The sequence below is a fragment of the Cryptotermes secundus genome, unplaced genomic scaffold (assembly GCF_002891405.2).
Source record: "Cryptotermes secundus unplaced genomic scaffold, Csec_1.0 scaffold565, whole genome shotgun sequence".
Classification (NCBI taxonomy): Eukaryota; Metazoa; Arthropoda; class Insecta; order Blattodea; family Kalotermitidae; genus Cryptotermes; species Cryptotermes secundus.
In genome coordinates, this window is record NW_019731581.1 from 716306 (window position 1) to 736099 (window position 19794).

Consider the following 19794-nt stretch of genomic DNA (forward strand, 5'->3'; position numbering starts at 1 on the left):
AGATGTTCAATGATATATTTATTTGTTTTTAACCAGTAATTTCCAGTTCATGGTTCATACACCATGAGTGGGCCAAGAATTGTTCCATATATTCCAAAATATACAAATATTCAAATTTTGTAATTGCAGTGTCTTTGAAGACAATTTGTTGCCGAGAAGGCATAACATAATAGCATGTCTTTTATCAAACTAACCCTCATTATTATCATCATAACCACCATGAGTCAGTCAGTCAGTCAGTCAGTTGTGGCAGTGGCAGTGGCGGTGGCGGTGGTGGTGGTGATGATAGTAGCAGCAGCAGCAGCAGTAGTAGTAGTAGTAGTAGTAGTAGTAGTAGTAGTAGTAGAGTAGTAGTAGTAGCAGTGGTGGTGGTGGTGGTAGTAGTAGTAGCAGTAGTAGTAGCAGTAATAATTTCGAATTTGGCATTGAAGTACCACACAACTGGTACTCAAATGTGCCTAAGTCAGTATGTGAACATGAGGATATGAGGATATAACGGTGTTATGGAACCAAGGCGTACAGACAGAGAGGTTCTGGCAAACAGGCCAGACATAATAATTAAAAACAAGCAAAAGAAAACTTGCATACTTATAGATGTATCAGTACCATCGGACAGGAATGTAGTACAAAAAGAAGCAGAGAAGAAATTAAAATATAAAAATTTAAGCATCGAAGTTCAGTGAATGTGGAACATGAAATGTTTTGTGATACAAGTAATTATTGGAGCCACGGGTACAGTCACGAGAGGGTTGAGAAAATATTTGGAACTAATTCCTGGTAAGCACTCCATAGATTCACTGCAAAAAACAGCTATCCTGGGAACATCACGCATACTACGGAAAGTGCTACAGTGCGAAGCTTGAAGCCTGAGTGGTGAGGTGCATCACTGGTTCAAGAAAAGGAATACCAGGAAATAAACCTGTGACAAGAGATGATGATNCCATAATTTAAATTTAGTTTGTGAATATAATATTTTGCAAGCTATGATTAGTCACATGAACACAAAACAGAGGTTTAAATGTTAATAATAATGACTGTAAACTAATTTCTATTATACAGAGTGCTCATTTTATCGGGAGGTTTGCTGCAATGGACCATTTGGTGCATGAATCTTGTTGTCACTGCTGTATTTTCCATCTTGACTTTACAGGATGTGCAATCTTTACCACATTCATTATATTGTAAGAAACTATGTGACAAGTAAGCTACTTTCCAGATTACTATAAACTTCAATGCCTGGTACTTTGGAAACAGCAGCAAATATCTCTGATAATTTATATACTTTTTCAGGAAATGTGTAAATGAAGTTCTTATGTTTTGAAAGGGGGAAAGAAATCTGTTGTTTTAGGGATAGTTGCTGGAAATTCTGGATGTCTTATATTTGTTATGGTTAGTTATCTCTGAATATCATTTTCCTTGCAGTACCCAGGGGCCCAGCAGTGGTACGTGACCCTCAATCAAGACCCGTTTCTGTCCACCAGACACCTTCAGGTAGGATAAATTTGACAGAAAATGGCGAAACTTTGTCATATACAATAATAGCCAGTGCCTAGTGTATTCCTTGTAGTATGCAGGGGACCAACAATTGCCATAGTTCTCAAGCAAGATCTCTCTATCTCCAGAACACACTTTCATTCAGAGCTTCACCAGAAAAATGGTGAAACTAATTTTGTCACACATCATAATAGCTAATATCTTGTTATTTCCTTGAAGTACTCAGGGGAGGCAATACGTTAAAATTTGCCTCCTTCCATATCGTTATCTGTTCATTACTCATGAGGGCATTTTCCAACTTATTCAGTTCAATATACTGCACGTAATTAAAACACAATCTAAGAATTAATAAGAATCAAGAGATAATTAACCTCGGTACTAGATGAAAATGAATGATCAGGTCCATGTTCCAGGAATGTGTATCCCTCAGAAAGCATTCCCATTGCCTAATGGTCTCACAGGCTTTATGACTGTGTTTAAATGTCCACCCCCTGGTTTTTCTGCCCATAGTTTCTCACCTTGCTGAGTTAATACTACATCCATTCTTTCCATTTGAAAATTATTGAAAGTTCATTTGTGTAAACATGGAGTTGAGGTTGATAATGAAAATGCTTTCAGAAGATGGAACACCCCAGGTGTATATTCCTCCTTCTGAGCAGCAGGTGCCAGAACCCAGGAAGTACACAGGTGGAGCAATTCCATCCCGTTCCTTCAGGATGTTGCAAGCAATGACAGCACCTGAGAATTGTGGTAAGTCCACTTAACTTTCTGATTTCACTCTCATAGCTAGAAATTAGTCCTTTCCATTTCATGGTACATAAAAGGTTATAGCAGAAACTTGATTATTATTTTTGAAGTTTGATTTTATATGCACAGGAAATAAAGAAACGCGAATGTACTCTGCATCAGCATAATGACAACCAGTGTCAGCTGAAAATGGGAGATTTAATATTTGTTCCTTGAACTCTAATTTTTGATACACATATTTTCCTAATATGGTCTTTGCAACTTTGCATACCTTGCTGGCCCTAGTGTTTACTACAGATAAAATCTACTGTTCTAAAATTGATTGCACTTCACATAACACCCTTTAACAGTCAAACATTATGAAATTATGAAATTTAGATATGATTTGAAACTTTCATGGCTATGGTAAACAATGAATTCTTCACAGCAATTGGCTGTGTCAATGTGCATTTTGTGTCTAACATTTCAGAGATTGCCTGTGTCTCCATGATGTAGTGAATGTTGTTTTCACATTATATATTTACACACAGAGTTGCTGTCTGTCCCAACCCAGACCGCATGATGAACAGGGCACAGAGTCAGATAATCAGTGATGTCCAGATTCAGTATGGCTTGCATGGGTGACAGTCAGTCATGAGAATCCATATTGTTTGATTTGAGATTCTTATATTGATGACTGTGAAGAGTACAGTCTTCTGGGCTATAACATGTGCAGTTCAGTTTGGTGTACTGACAGTTTAGAGGAACATAGTGCCTCTTCTTCAAGGTCAAAAAATAAGCTAAGCAAGAGACCAACAATAAGGAGGTGGCAAGCAGAATTAAGCTTGCTTGTTTTATTCTTTGACCCTGAAAATACAGCCAATATTGTTCCTTTAAAATATCAGCAGAATCTACTGATCCCCACAGCATCACAAGCCAGAAAATCAAGCTCATCAGAATCCATACTGACTATTGCTGATCCTTCCTTATGATGTTATTTAATTTCTTTTGTCTCTTTTATCATGTTCATGGCCTGCCACCATGAACAGCTTAAATGGAATCCTATATCACTGTTAAAGTTATAAGGGTGCAGTCAATTCCCATCTTCCTTAAGTGGTCCATGCAGTCTGCTGTTCCTTCCAGTATTGTGATGTTCTTGAATCTTATTCAGTAATCTGCCTCAGTGATGTGTTCCACAAAGACCAACTCATCTGGTTGATATAGTTGCACATGCCATGTATCTTCATTTTACCTCATTCTGATGGCACACAACATGCATGTCTAACATTCATGCAGGATACAGTACACTTGGGACTCTAATGCAAAATACATATTTCACTGGTCCAAAAAACTGGTAATTTTTTCTATGGGATTTATGTAATTTTTTATGTTAAATCTTTCCAGAAATCTGCTGATCTAATTGACTTAACAAAAAACACAAAGTATCAGGTGAAAGTTGCTTTTGTCATGAAGATGGTGGCAGCATGCTCCCTTGAAACGCTGGTAACCACATATGTGACTATACGTCCACAATGCACCTCGCTCAAATCTGAGAAGTATCTGATTCACAGGAACTAGCTTTCCTAATTCAGATGTTCAAGGTGGCTGAGGAAACAATCCCTCAATGCATGCTGGTTGTGGCTGTTTTCTCCATAATCCTTTCCAGTGTGCCATACACTGAATAACCTTTGAGGCAGCATGACTAAATAGCCCACAGATTATCAGTTGGATTCATTCATTCATTCATTATTGGAGGGGGTGGGTTTCCCCATGCACCGCGACCAGTTGTTGATCTATTGTACGTCCCCCTTTAATATTCTACCAGTCGCCATACCCTTCCGGTACTGGTGCTCGCTATCAGCCCCATTCAGCCAGCGAGTTCGGCCCCTCTACTGGCAGTGGTATCTGATACTTCCCCCGTCTACCGGAGGCATTGGAAACTACTTGGGCGGGAAACTTTTTACCTAATTTTGCTCAGAGTTCTCCTAGAGACATGAGGATCTTTTACGTGCCGTAAATCTATGACACGGGACCCACGGCTTAAAGTCCCTCCCAGAGGACTTGTTCCCTGAATTTTTCCGCCCTTAAAAATTCCACGACCTCTGCTGGGTTTGAACCTGCGTACCTTGAGTCATGAGGTGGGAATGTTACATCTAGACTATGGAGGCCGCTTTATCAGTAGGATGCTTTTATCCAAAATATCAACTGTCCCATATTTTATCAAATAATGAAAATATTCTAAATGAGGATGTACAATCAAGTTTCTACTATGACGCTGTACCAGGAGGGTGCCAAAGGGAATGCATTATCTGATAGTCACTATAGTGGTCGATGTTACATTATTCCTGCTTGATTCTGTGGTACTTTTTCACTAGACAGTCAGTTTTCTCTACTTTTTGAAGGTGCATTTGCTCTGTGTTAACCAGGAGTTTTGATGGCTGGTACACTCTCATCACTATTTTGTATTCATGTTAAGTATGACTGGTATGCATTGCTTCGTGTTGTAATGATCACACATTCATTTTAACACATGACATACTGAGTGGAACGATTTGAATACAATGTGTAACAGAAGACATTCGATGCAGATTATATTATTCAATCATACGATATAAATACAAATTATAAAAGGAGTTTTGTTACATCACTTGCAATTTTTTGTGTTTCTTCAGTGAAATCTTAGTACACTGCCTCTTAGTGTTTATTACTGGTGAAGGATGAGTAATCATATCCTGGGGATGAAAATGTGATCTCCAACTTCCTAGTGCTCAAAAATATTATCTACATTACATAGAATAAGGAATAAGAATATTTATGTTCAATACAATATCCAGCATCCTGGCAAGACAGGAAACCTAAAAACCAAATGCAATTAAATGAAGTAAAAGTTGGCAATTAGTAGTTATAATTGATCTCTCCACTGTTCTTTTTAATATTATCTGTTATAGCAACAGTTTCATCGTCAGATGGGCGTGAAACCCCTGCCTCACTCTCTCACCAAGACTATGATTGGAATAATAGTGGTCAATGGGCTCATTATGACCCTGGTTACTGGGGCCCTGAGGCATGGTGGGGCTGTTATCCTCCTCCCACCCCTGACATTCTTGAGAACAGAGAGCAGTACTGGGCTCCATACTCAGCAATGTATGCTTACATGGCTGAAATGAATGCTGCCTACGGGTTTGCACCAATTCCTTACCCTTCCATGTATTCCTCTCATAATTTTGCCTTTCCTAGGCCTGTAAGATACCGACGTGGAAATAACAGTGACACAGATGAAGGTTCGGGGTATTCGTCTACAGATGAGATGGCTTATTTCGGAGCTAATTCTGTTCGTGGAACTGTTCCTATGATGAACAGTCAGGGTGGTACCCCAATGTCAGTACACCGCATGCCACCACCACCACCACCAGCCATGCCGAGCACTGTAGTTCCTCAGACATCAAACAGTAATGGGTCACTAGGGAAGGTCAATTCTTATGGCTCCAAGAGCTCTGAGAAATCAGATAACACTATTAATAAAGATGTAAAAGTAGAACTGATAAATTCACTGAAGCATGAGACAAGTGTTCCTCGATCCCCAAGTTCTGTTGATTTGGATGCCTATGAGACTGCAGAATCAGATAAATGTTCCGATGATGAAGAGGCCACTACTGACTCCGACACTGAAGTAGAAGAGGATAAAGATAATAAAGATGGGTTAGGTTCAGGACAGCTGCAAGCTATTTGCTCTGTGTCAGATAACGTCTATGTGAATGAGCTGGGTTCTGATGAGGAAACTGATGATGATGATGATGATGGTGATCAAGAGAAGGAGCATTGCGTGGAGGGAGAGGAGTGCATTCCTCATCAGCTGAGCATCATATATGAAGAGAGTGAACAAAGTGATGCTGAGAGTGTGCTTCGATCTGGTAGGGCTACTGGCAGGTGCCCTACCAGAACTAGTAGCAGCCTCACTACCAGTGAGGATGGGGACAGCTCCACGACGCTAGACAATGGTGACGATGAGAGTGACGGTGATTTTGATGTTCTTGATGGCGAATCTTCCACAGTAACTGTGCGTCTGCCACTTAAACTGAAATTTAGTCGTTCTGAAAATGATGAAGAAGTGACCACTGTTATTGTGGGGGATAGCCAGGTGAAGCGACAAGAAACTGTGGACACTGCAACTCCTCCATTTACTGAAGAGGATGAACATGTGAAGAAAAGGGACAAGGAACCAATACAGGAAGAAAAAGAAGCTATAAAGGAGAAAGAGGAAGGAGGAGGTTGCACTGATATTTCAGTAACTCTTTGCTTTCCTAAAAAAGCAGATTTGAGTGAGAGAGTTGAAGAATGGAGACGAGATATGAGCCAATATGCTGGAAAGAATTTGATTAATACGAACAATGATAATGTAATAACATGCACAAATTCGCCTACCAAATCAGGTAAAGATACCGGGAAATTGGGACCCAAAATGGTAGGTGATGCTCCACAACAAACAACTTTGGATGAAGCAGATGTTTACGAGACAGCAGAGTCTGACTCAGATGTGTCTGTATGTCTGTCACTGCCCCTAAGGAAGCGGTCACAGAGAGGATTTGGCTTTGAGAGTATTAGTAATATATCAGAGGAAGAAGACGAGGAAGTTGGGAAAGCTTCCAGCCACTGTGAGGATGACTCTAGTAGCACTACTAGTATCCAAACAGTTCGACTAACATCAGGATCACGAGGAAGGTCAAGTGGAAGTGAAATAGAGACTCCAGCCACTGATGAAGGAGATGAAAGTTCTGTAAACAAGTTAGTCGGCTCAACTGAAAATTGTCAGACAGAAATAAGTACCCCAGAATGTGCTCTAGAGAATAATATGAAAAGCACTGGGGCACAGGATCAAAGTACGGAGAGTGAGAGTGATGATGATGAAGATGATGATGATGATGAGGAGGAGGAGGAGGAGAGCTCAGAAAGTGGCAATACCACCACAAGGAGAAGCTGTATCAACAGTAAAGAAGTCAACTCTAAGAGAGGCAGGAAGAACTTTTTGACCTCGCTGCTTAATGAAGATATGACCACTGAAAAGGAGATGGATAATGAAGATGGTGACAGTGAAAAATCAGATAACAGCCAAAATGAAAAAGAGCATGACATCATTCAAAAGATCTATGATCTGTGCACAGAGCCAGAGAAGGTATTTCTGAAAGACATTAAGCAAAGACATGCTGTTACAAGCAAGGGAAAAGATGTGGGATTTAATAAAGAGCAGAGTGATGCAGATACAACACAGAAATTAATAAGAAATGAAAAGGAGCAGCAGACTTCCAAGCCGCAAGAAGAGAGCGAGGAGGATGACTCTGGTGTCACCTCTGACATGAGCCGCCCCATTTCTGATGCTGACACCGAATCAGAGGCTGGCCGAGGTGAACAAGGTCACCTGATGAAATGTCAGCGTGCGTCCACACATTCAAGGCTCTTCAAGTTGCTACAGGACGAATGTGGGAAGAGCGACGATGAGGAAGAGGAGGGTGCTGCCATGAAGTCTCGGCGGGAGAACCTAACTCTGCCCCTCTGCAATACCAATGTCAGTGACCCTGACAGCTTGTCCTCATCATCTGGGGTGGCATCACCTGCCTCCCCCACAGTGACAGATCGATTAGTTAAAGAGCTTGTGCAGAGTTTGCTGCAGAGGAAGAAAGGGCGGCGCTTGAAGAAGCTGCCCCTTGCCAAGTTGCATGCTGCTGCTCTTAGGATATTGCAGGAAGATATGGACCCATATGATACTGGAAGTTCTGAAGACAGTTCTGGTAACCATGCCTACCTCATGCCTACACAGACACAAGGCTCTCATCATTCCAAGAACACTGCCAACTACCCCATGCCACCACAGGAGGTGATGTATGGGGATAAATACTATGACTACTGTGATTACTACGATTCCTGGGCCAATGCAGCCTCCTATTATGGCAATGATGCTTGCAGTGGATTTGAGTATGACATCGTGCCATCCAGGGCATTTAAGCTGCTCTCAGAGCATGCTCAACCTGGAGGATTTAGCTCTGGCATCATCAATGGCCTGTGGGCAAAGTGTCCAAGGATACCGAGTTCCAAAAATGTGCCAAAATATTTGACAGATGATACTGATAAGACTGACCCTGGCTCCCCTTCCTACCCTGCACCTCCCTCTCAATCAGCCCCAGCCTCTGCTCGAGCCACGTGATGAGTGAGGCACAGAGAGAGCGAGTGAGAGAGAGATTACACGCACGTTCCTCCCACACACGTTCGATTGAACGGTTCTCTGGAGAGATGTTTTTGATAGACATATGAGATGTCTGTAGAAGGTCAAATCCAGGAGGTAACAACCCTCTAGTTCTTCTACTGTATTTTTTTGGGTTATTCACCGTTTTGTGATTTGAATTTGATTAGCTAATGTACTTAAGTCATACGGTAGTTGATGATTTTACATTGGTATCTTTATTATTTTTTCTTATTTTTGTACTTCGCATCTCTTATATTCATAATTTTTTGAAAATATCACTAAACAATTGGACTATATATTGTCTCTATGGAGTAAACTCCACCTTTGCAAAACTTGTGAAAGCCAAGACATAAACAAAACACAGAACATATAAACAATGTTGAATTTTAATATGATAGCTCAATACTGAATGGTTTGCACCACATACATGCTAATGTGACTAAAATTTCTACTGTTTGCTGTGTTTACATGATTCAAGTCAGTAACTGATGCTGCTTAAATGTGACTGTAGATCTAATCTGGGATTTTAAAATGTTATATTACTTCTTAACAAACCAGACCCAGGCTACTAAAACATTATTAGCAGCTGAAAAGTTATGGACAAACAAAACAAATGCATTGATTGGTAACAGAACCTTGCATCTAGCATTTTCTATTCACACTCACTAAAATAATATGATTAACCATTTTAATTATCAGTCATTGTGATTAAGTTTATAATTTTTCTCTGACACTTTTACAGACTGCTATAGAAAGGTGCAGTTTGCTTCAAAGAGATTTTTTCGCTGAGAATTTTTATCTTTTTTGTCTAACTATTCTTGTTATGTCTTGGATGAATGAGGTTTTTCATCATCTTAATATGTATGTCACAGTTATTTTTAAATAACAAATGTTTTTTGGGGGGATTGATTAGCATGATCAGCTTAATTAAAGATGTACATGGTGTACTTATATATAATTTAGAACAGCTCATACTTTCATCTTATTATAATCTTAATTAAATAGGCGAGTTTTGTTTCTGTGACATGAATTGTGAATAATAATTTATATGGATGCATTAAATAATTTTAGTTCTGCAGGAGATTGGATTCTACTGTTCAGGTCTGTGCATATTCACTGATATTTTTGACATTAATTTTTGTATTTATTTTTGATTTTTCACTTTAAAATTTGTAAAGTACACCCTGAACTTCTCACTGCTCTACCTGGATTGACTGTATACCGCAAGGGAAGCTAGAATTAACATTGCCAGGAACCGCTACTACATGTGTGTGCATGCAAATGTGTGTTTGTGTTTATGCATGTTCTGTTTCTTCATATAGTATGTATGTATGTATGTATGTGTGGTTGTACTTAACAGACAGATCCAATGTTGCGCATGTTTTTGGATTCTTCATATATTAGGATTTTAAATGAACTTGAAGTGTCTTTAGATACTTGTACATACTTTGTTTCATTAGTCATAGGAAATTAATTTAAAACATTGGATCAACTGAGCTTTCAAATCCTGTATCCATATACAGCTGCAATTCTGTTAAATTTTTAATGTAAATAGTAAAAAGGCACTTTGACTCTTATGTGGGAGTTAAGCTGCAAGAAACAAGCACCGAATTATTTGTAGTTATTACTAAATTCTGGTCCTGAAATGAAAGAATATGACTTCATTCATGATGTATGTGTGTTTTATTTCCTGCCATGATGTTAATGCTTGTGAATATCAAAAAGATTACTTAATATATTAAACTGTACAGGGTTGCCTAGTGAAAAAATAGTGTTGGGCATAGACAAAGTTATATATTATATTACATAATGTATCCCACCAGTAACCACAAAGAAACGATGGAAGGAAAGGGTAAAATAAATTGTTTTATAAGAAACTGGATCTACTTGAAGCATGTTGCCTTCCGTTTTCGTTTTGTATGGTATTAATGCATATATTCATGAACTGCAGCTTGAATTTCACTAATTAACATAAATTACATATCACTGATTTGCTATCATCAAATGATACACAAAATACCTATTATATGACTACTAAAAGGTTACATTTGTAACATGTTAAGACAACTATAAATTAGTTTCATATCAAATTTGAAATCAAATAATATGTGATGAAATTTTCAAGAATATTGTCAGGTGTATTAGTGACTTAGACGTGGGTTTGGATTGATGAACCGGTTTATTGGATCTTCACTAGTCATAACTGCAATTGGTTCTCACACTCTCAAGATTACTGTAACTATAGCACATGTAACATCATACACTGTGTCTTCTAATTATTCTTCTAACCACACTACTGTTCCCTTGGAACTTCGGAACTCAAGTGAAGTCAATTCCCATTCCCGTATTCTCTCATAACTTCTTGGCACGGACCACGCACAGAAAGCACAGTTTTATAATTCGCAGTGCAGATCACACAGAAAACCAGTCATGTGATAACTATCTCACCAGTCCAGCAATGAGGTATAAGCATTTGTCCTATTATTTTGTGTGACCTTAAGCGTGAAGGGGTTTACACTGCCGTTGCCTAACTATATACATTACAATATATATATATATATAGCTCAAATACAGAACTTGATATGATTAATATAATTCTTGAAAGAACAATGTGAAAGGATTTAAACATACAGAGATGAACAGAGTATAATTAATTAAAGACTGATGATCAGCTGATCGCATGCAATTAATCACAAATTAAATGAAACAAAACATTATTCTTTTAGAGAGAGAAATAGATTTTAATCTCTGGGGGAGTAACCATTCCAGCTACAAACTTCATGAAGTGTTGTATAAATTTATGTTACTGCGAAAAATTATTCAAAAGGCTGTATGGACATTCTCTAAACTAATTTTGTCATGTAACATATGTGACCCACAGTGACTTTTGATGGCAAACAGCTGAAGGCTGTTTATAATTTTAAATACATATTCCACTGCAACAGAACAGAATATCTGGTGCACGTGACATGTGTTTGTTGATAGTATTATCTCCATGTAAATATTGTCTTCATACCCCTCTCATGTCATCAGCGGACAACTAGTTCAGGTCATTATTAATTTATTGTTTATATCAAAATTTATAGTGGTCTCATTCCCATACCGCATAAATATTTGTGTCTAAAGTATGGGGATTTCATTCATTTCTGCAAAAGATTTACCGAAAGCTGAAAAAGGAGGAAAAGAAAAAAAAATAAAAATTTCAAAGCATATTCATACTTTCAGGGTTTTAGAAAAGTCATTATTGCTTATAAACTGATTTATTCCTGATTTCATGGGTCTGAATTTTTTTATTTCATTTCATTTTTTGCAGTGATTGAGTTTTCACAATGAAAAATCACCTCATGGCAGTACACTTACACAGTCATTCCTGCTGCTATGTAAAACTGTTATATGTTTTAGGTCCAGGACAGTCAGATATGTGAAGATGATGTAAGACAAAACTCCGCTACATCATGTGTGAACAAAGGATGGAACAAAATGGCCACTGAATCTGAAGATGATGGTGTGTCATCTGTCACTAGTTGCTAACACACAAACACAGTTGGTGTACTTCTATCTGTAAATGTTGTGCTACATGACCCCGTGCTTCACAATAGGGCTCCTTTGAATGCTCCTTAGCATTTTACTAACACATATACTTTAAACTGCGATCTCTTTCACAGAGAAAATGACGTGTAATTTTAAATATTTTTGAGGATGTTTTTATTGGTTTTTGGAAACATTTTTTTGTGTTCATAAAAATCAGTCACTATCTTGAACACTACCGCTTGTGTGAACTCATGATGTAGATTACAGTTCAGGGCATGATACTTTGCATCTGACAAATAATATTTTTGTTGTAAATGTAGATTATGTTAATGTGCCTTTCATTTACTAATATCATGCTATGAATGTTAATGAATCACTTTCCCACTGTTACCTTAAATATGGCTATAACTTCAACGTTCTGTATAATTTTTAGTGATTTAATTCTGATGCTGCCAAGCCTAGTGTTACAGGCTATACAAGAATAGATTTTAAAGGGTTCTGACAATGGTGTATAACACTCAGAAATACTGAGGTTTTGGACTTTGTGATTGAGGTTAGCTCTTTCCAAGGAACTCAACAGAATAGGTGTCTCCCCATCACCTGAGGATGGAAATAGATCTAATTGTGTTCTCTAGTGTTTAGAATACCTGACAATGGACAAAGTAAAAAAATTATGTAATTCTGAGTATACAAGTATGGTCAGGCTTTTCTGTAGGGATCAAAATGCTGAAAGAAAAATATTTTTTTGCATGACTATGCGGTCTGAATTGTACACAACAGAAAACCAACCTGTTAAGTGTCAGACAGGGATTACCCCTACAGTTCACTTGGTTTATTGGCAGGGAAATGGTTAATTCATCATCAAGATTAAAAAATAATATATTGGCACCATGAACACAATCTTTAAATGGATGTCAGAAATAAAAACTCTGTAAAAAGAAATCTTATGTAGATTTATAACAGAAAATGTCCCATAGATATAATAACTTAAGGCTGTTCATACTATGACACATTATTTTTTTCCTAACTACAGCTATGACTGTAACAGGTGGGCTAGGAGTCTTTCTTTCAGAAAAAGCTTGTTGTATGATTTTGTTTACATCATATGTATATAACAACATTACGTATCTTGCCAAAAGGCTTATAAAGCAGATAGTAATATATTTTTCTGCACCATAATTATGCTTTAGCTCTGAATCATTTCAGTTTCAGTCATTTCAACTCTTTTTTTCTTATGGTAAAACTGTTCAACCTTGCACACAGACAGCTGTAATTGTTTTAACTTCCTAAAGTAAGTAAAATGTGTCTTAGATAATTTGAGATAAAAATGCAGGATTTCAGGGTTGAAGTGCTGAATGGAAGTCTAAATTATAACACTCAAGTGAATGTTGGCTAATAAACTTTTATACTAACAGTGAAAGGCTTCAGTAACTTTCAAAGTTTGTAATTTTAACAGTTCTGCAATATTTTTTTTTAACAATTTTAATCATTCACGTTTACAATGTAAGTGAACTGAAAAGTGTACTTTTAGAAATAGCAATTTAAAGAGACATTTTATGTCTGAATGCAGTATTTTGAGTTACATTATTTAAAATGTTATTGCAATTTGAACTCTGCAGTCACTTGAATGTAAAATATGTTCAGTATCTGTATTTTTTGGATTGTTCTGTTTAGAGGTCTGAACCACTTTAATAGTTTACACATTAGATAGACCAGTGAGACCTATGTGCCAACATTGTTACCATAACTGCTCATGTAAGGTGTTCACCAACAAAAGTTAATTGACGACTGGTCTGAACAGAACCAATGGTGTTAGCAGACTTCACAATTTATTTCAAATATTTCAAATGCTTAATATGATTTACAGACTTGAAGATAAGTCAACAATGTCAGATGTATCATGTTTGGTATCTAGTGATCCAAATGCAACCTAAGAAATGTACGAGTACATTCTGGAGGAGAATCTTCCCTCCACAAAATTTTAATTCATGTGTTACTTGCATGAAAAAATAAATATGTTTGTGTTATCTCACCTGTAGGTAGGTATGATCTTTAAGTAACAATGGAAATATGGTTGGCTAAATCAGCGATTTTACAATGACTTGTGTACTAGCTTAGAACTCTGAGCAAGTACTTAAGTCGGCTGGGGAAAAAATGGTTATAAGGTAATATTTTGTTGAAACTGGAAACCTGCTATTTTACGTTCAGCCAAATGTTTGAAAATTTGATACTCATCATTTAAATATGTTCTAGGATTGTTTTTTTTTAGTTGTGCTGCTACTGTGTAGTTTTCTTTGTGGCTACCGACATTTCACAGAAACTTGAAGATGTAGTAGACAGCATGTTCTCCTGAAATGTTGGTACCTCTCCCAAAACTATACAGTATCACAACCCAGAAGACCACAATCTTAAAAATAACTGCTGTGTAAATCTTAGAACTCATATAAATACATTCTGTTCCTACATATATTAATATGCAATACAGTACATGTTGTAAGTCAGAGAAATGGTGAAGAAAATCACTGTATGCACTTTCTGTCTGGTATCACTGGAATGTACAACGATGGTACTAAGATACCACTTTACACAAGCACTCAGTTCAGGAACCCGGTGATCTGTTCACAACAAATCTATTTGCTGTTCAAGTGACATCCTACCACATCCCTTTCAATTTCTTATGAAAGTTGGTGATCATCAATGATGTAAGAATATTTTTTTCTTGAAGTTTTATATATGTTACTTGTTAAATAGTGGTGGTTTGTCGTCCCTTTTCCTGTTCTGCTCTTTGTAATTTTGTGAAATTACTGTGTGCCTTGTACAAGACATTTATAATAAAGGTGAGAAAATGTGGATTTATTGCGAATATATTCTGTAATATGCTGTAACTCGCATTGATATCCTTTTCCACTGTTATGCAAAAAATGAAATAATGTCAAAATTTTTATTTCTACCAGATCAAAATTTCATTCAAATCGTAATGAGTAACTTGGAAGACAATATTAAGAGAACAAGCTCTGCCAGAATTCCCCTCATGTATGAAATACAGATCTAAAGGAAGAAAATGATTAGAAAGACATAAAAGAAGATGGATTCAATTTTTTAAAATGTGTAACAGACCAATAAGACCTGAAGTGGGAAGCATGGGCACCATAATCTCACCATTTTCATTAAATTAAGATACATTAAGTGTACCAAAAGTTTTTGGTTGAAGAAGATTCAGATGCGTTGTGCATTTTTCGGCCTGCCAACTTCAACATTCATAATGTTATATTTTAGCATCCTGTTGCACTGACTCATGTCCATGATTTATGCTAACTGTCTTACAGTGCACACACTTTTTCACCTTACTCTTCTCTTTTGCACTACATGTTTCAGCACTAATGTGCCATCTTCAGGTGCGTTTTCTCTATGCATGTCTAACTACTGCATTGCATGCCCTGATGTCTTCATACTAAAATGACAACAAAGAGCACAATACACACATGAATGTAGGAAGAGCGCTCTGACAGAGGAGGATTGGCGTGATTCGCATGTTGAGATACGACGTAAGGATGACGAATCCTGAAAATTTTAATATTCAAAATCTATTATTATACATGACGAATATATATTTTAGTCATTTTAGTATGAAGACATCAGGGCATGCAATGCAGTAGTTAGACGTGCATAGAGAAAACGCACCTGAAGATGGCACATTAGTGCTGAAACATGTAGTGCAAAAGAGAAGAGTAAGATGAAAAAGTGTGTGCACTGTAAGACGGTTAGCATAAATCTTCAACATTCATGTCTTACAAGTCGAAACTCAGGTCCACACTACATTTCAGAGTCTATTCTGAAAACCCCCATTCGCATTGTGATTAACAAAATCCACCTCATAGGAATGTCTACATCTGAGGTTGAGGCTGTTGCCGCCACACCAGTTGGAAAGAGGGTTTCCAAGCACTACAAATGGAGGTGTTTAAAGCAGCAGCTTAATTAATTAAGCCCAGTATTTACCTTAATAGGAATTAAACGTTACTGCATAATGAGCTTGATAACTTGTACTCTTCTCCAAGTATAATTAGAATGATCAAGTCAAGGAGGATGAGGTGGGCAGGGCATGTAGCACGAATGGGGGAGACGAATGGGGGAGACGAATGGGTATAGGATATTGGTGGGAAAGCCAGAAGGAAAGAGACCATTGGGAAGACCAAGGCGTAGGTGGGTGGACAATATTAAAATGAATCTTAGATAGAATGGGATGGTATGGATTGGATTGATCTGGCTCAGGATAGGGACCAGTTGAGGGCTCTTGTGAACACGGTAATGAACCTTCGGATTCCATAAAATGCTGGGAAGTTCTTGAGTAGCTGCAGATTTGGCTTCTCAAGAAGGGCTCAGCTCCATAAGTAAGTAAGGAATTAAACGTTTTTTAGTAGAAAACAGTCTGCCTTCTCCCTTAAAATTGTCTAAAAAACTCTGAAATCACTAATATAGTGGAACCCTAGTGCTTGATATACGATATCTATGGCGCTACAGTCTTTTGTTGGACATTGGCCGCTTTTTCATTTTCTTAATTTTATACACAGTCAGTAAGACTCTTCGGACGGGGGATCAGCCCGTCGCAAGACCGCTACCTACACGTAGGACAACACAAATATACAATAAATGCACACAGACATTCATGCCTTGAGTGGGATTCGAACCCACGATCCCAGCGTTCGAGCGAACGAAGACAGTTCATGCCTTTTACTGAGCGGCTACTGTGATCGGCACTTGATAAACACAATTACGGCACGTCCAGCAACACTTCCATGGCCCTCACCGGAACAAGCACATACTGTCACACAGACGAGTGAGGCACGATAGATCACTGTGGTCGCGGTGCAAGGGTCAAGAAGGCCCACCCCTTATACATTCATCACACAGACGAACATGCGGCCGACACTAGATACTGTAGATACCAGCAGTAGAGAAATAGGGCCGCATTTTACCTTAGGTTCCGCTACACACTACTAACAAATCTACGTAATATATATATATGATATTTTATATAAAAATACTAAATGCAGCAGGTCTACCTGAATTTTGGGTTGCGAAGATGCGCTGTCTACGAACGATTCCACATCAAAGGATGGATGTCACTTTTCACTACTGAATTCTTGTTCTTCGACAATATAGACTGCCGCAGTTGATTAACCTTGTCATCACAGAACATGCAGTAGAACCGAAGACGAAGTCATTTAGATTTGATTGTTAAAACTTCTGTACAAAAGGGGTCATTCGTGAAAATTTATCGTAATCACACGAAAGTTTTCATGTATGTACCACCGATAGAAACCACACACGAACACAGATAAAGGAAAACACACGCATTTAAGTGAAGCAAATCAGTCGCATCTTGAACAGATGAGGAAAATAATTCAACGCGCCAACTGATGTACCGAACTAAACAATTAAGGAAAGTAAATGTAGATACAGACCACTTTTTCGTAACGTATTGCACATAGTAATCTTATAATTTCTGCCCTATCGGTGCTGTCCAATTATACCGTCCTCGGCGTTACTTTGACCTTGTTCGCTGACTGCAGAAATGAACTAACAACGTGTAGCACCATATTACTGCTCTGCTGAAAGTAGTTCCTCAGCACCGAAAGACAACGTACTTCAGACACAACTTAAGTTTATCAGATCTGAGATTCTTACAGCAGTATCTTCCGGAATATGAAGCCGTGTATTTTGGCAGATGGTTACCGACGTTTCGGAGGAGCGTGTTACCTCTACATCTTCCTTGAAGATGGAGGCAGAATATTCCTCGGAAACACTGGTAACCATAAGTCAAATTGCACGGCGTCATTTCCCAGAATACCGCAGTTTTTACTTTGATGACTTTGGAGGAACTAAAAGTGATATTACAAATTTTTCTCAACGATGTATATACTGCGCTTGGTGTTTCAGTTCCCTTTTTCTACTCGCAAGCCCATTTGCGAAAGATAAATTCATGACCACGGCGCATTCGCTTTAGTACACGCATTCTTGTCTTCAAATATTTCAATCACATATTCCAGACTCCCTGCCTTAACTTAACTCAGTGACCTGTAGTCCGCAAGCGAACTATACCGACCGCCGCTTGTCGGCGAAGTTAGTGCCAACTTTTGCGGTTAGAGGATGTTACGTGGTCAGCGCAACGGTTGCCCACGGCCGTTAATCTTGGTTTTCTAGACCGGAGCCGCTATTTCCTTGAACTATCTCCTCAATTATCCTCACGAGGCTGAGTGAACCCCGCTCCAGACACATTATTTCTTAGAAAATCTGGTAGCTCCGGGAATCGAACCTGGGACCTCTGGACCTATAGCCAGGAACTCTCACCACTAGACAACAGAGGCGGTCATCCTCGTGCCTATGACTAAGTTGAAAAAGTCGGTTCCCATCCTATCACCGCAGGTAAACAACCTTGAGCGTGGTTAGTACTTTGATGGGAGACCGCCTGGAAACACCAAGTGTCGTTGGCACCTAAATTTTGAAACGGGGGATATCGCAACCGGAAGCGACTAGCTACGGGCTGGACGACAGAAGGTTCGGAGTTCGAGTACATATAGGGGCAAGATTTGCCTCTTCCGACCGGTTCTGGGGCTCACCCAGCCTATCCAGTGGGTACCGTGGGCTCTTTCACCGGTGGTAAAGCGGTCGGGGCGTGAAGCTGACCTCTCACATTTAACTAGTACCGAGATCAAGAATACGTGGATCTATACATCCATCCGTACACCTTCATGGCGTAGTACTTAATTAGTTAAGCATAGAGACTTTATCTTTCATGTCAAGCTCCCTAATTCGGTATGTTTTTCTTATTGCTAGTGGGGTGGGACTAAGTCCCTTGTACTGCGGCCACTTCTGGCCTATTGTACCAGCCCCAGATGATAGGTGAGGGTGATTGTCGAGCAATTGGTGGAATGAAGATTGGCAGGGGAAACCGAAGTACTCGGAGAACACCTGCCCCATCGCCACTTTGTCCACCACAAATCCCACTTGACCAGACCCGGGATTGAACCCGGGCCGCCGCGGTGGGAAGCCAGCGACTAACCGCTTGAGCAATGGCGCGGCCAATTCAGTATGTAAGTATTTTAGTTTGCGAAGTGAAGCAGATGTTTGTTTGCTCGCAACGCATGCGTATTCGATATTTTAAATTAATAATTAAATTCTATTGTAAGAAGAATGTTACTTTACTGTATCGTCGTTTACGAACTATTGTCATATGAATGAGAATTAAGCGCATTTGAGTAGGTTATGAGATCAAATTATCATCAAGGAAACCGAAATTAATGGCCGTCTGGATTCGTTGCGCTGACCACGCGACACTCTCTATCCTCAAAAGTTGGCACTAGCTTTACTGACAAGCGACGGTCGCTATAGTTCGCTTGCGGAATACAGGCCACGGAGTTTGTTTGTATCAGCATCTGCTAAATGTAGTTTCTCTCGGAACAGAAGGAAGAGACTGGAATGAGAGCAGTAAATATTTCGCACGAATGACTTGTGCTGCCACGGGAAGGAACTATGAGGATTTGAAGTTCTCGTTTGCCATTTCAGCATATGCGCTAGAAGAAACATTAAAGGTGAAGAAAATCTGTTTCCCTTCTCTCTTAAGAACTGAGTGTACTGTCGAAAATCCTCGTTACCGTTCGGCCCAAATATTACATTTCCTCAAAAAGCTTTGAATATACGGAATTTCTAACTGAATTTTGTGGAAATGTTGCTTGCTCTTTACGTCCTCGCCTTCCTGCCGAATATGCCATCGAGAACTGTCACCTATCCGTAAATATGTCTTCCATTAC

General features: G+C 38.8%; 1 protein-coding gene and 1 long non-coding RNA gene across 6 annotated transcripts in view; one reads left to right on the forward strand and one right to left on the reverse strand.

Annotated features, from left to right (window-relative positions):
• Positions 1-14843, forward strand: part of LOC111867196 — a 98846-nt gene extending 84003 nt beyond the window's left edge. For 3 of the 5 annotated variants that reach the window (XM_023856815.2, XM_023856813.2, XM_023856811.2), the window contains 4 exons: positions 1423-1491; positions 2113-2244; positions 5169-8551; positions 11858-14843. In XM_023856815.2, coding sequence (XP_023712583.1) covers positions 1423-1491; positions 2113-2244; positions 5169-8416 — 3449 coding nt within the window. In that variant the 3' untranslated portion in view covers positions 8417-8551; positions 11858-14843. The remainder of the gene's footprint in view (positions 1-1422; positions 1492-2112; positions 2245-5168; positions 8552-11857) is intronic. The other 2 variants (XM_023856814.2, XM_023856812.2) reach the window with 1 other exon arrangement.
• Positions 1-17727, reverse strand: part of LOC117282542 — an 85760-nt gene extending 68033 nt beyond the window's left edge. Inside the window, exon 1 of the long non-coding RNA XR_004513309.1 lies at positions 17047-17727. This is a non-coding gene — a long non-coding RNA (uncharacterized LOC117282542). The remainder of the gene's footprint in view (positions 1-17046) is intronic.
• Positions 17728-19794: the final 2067 nt, after the last annotated feature.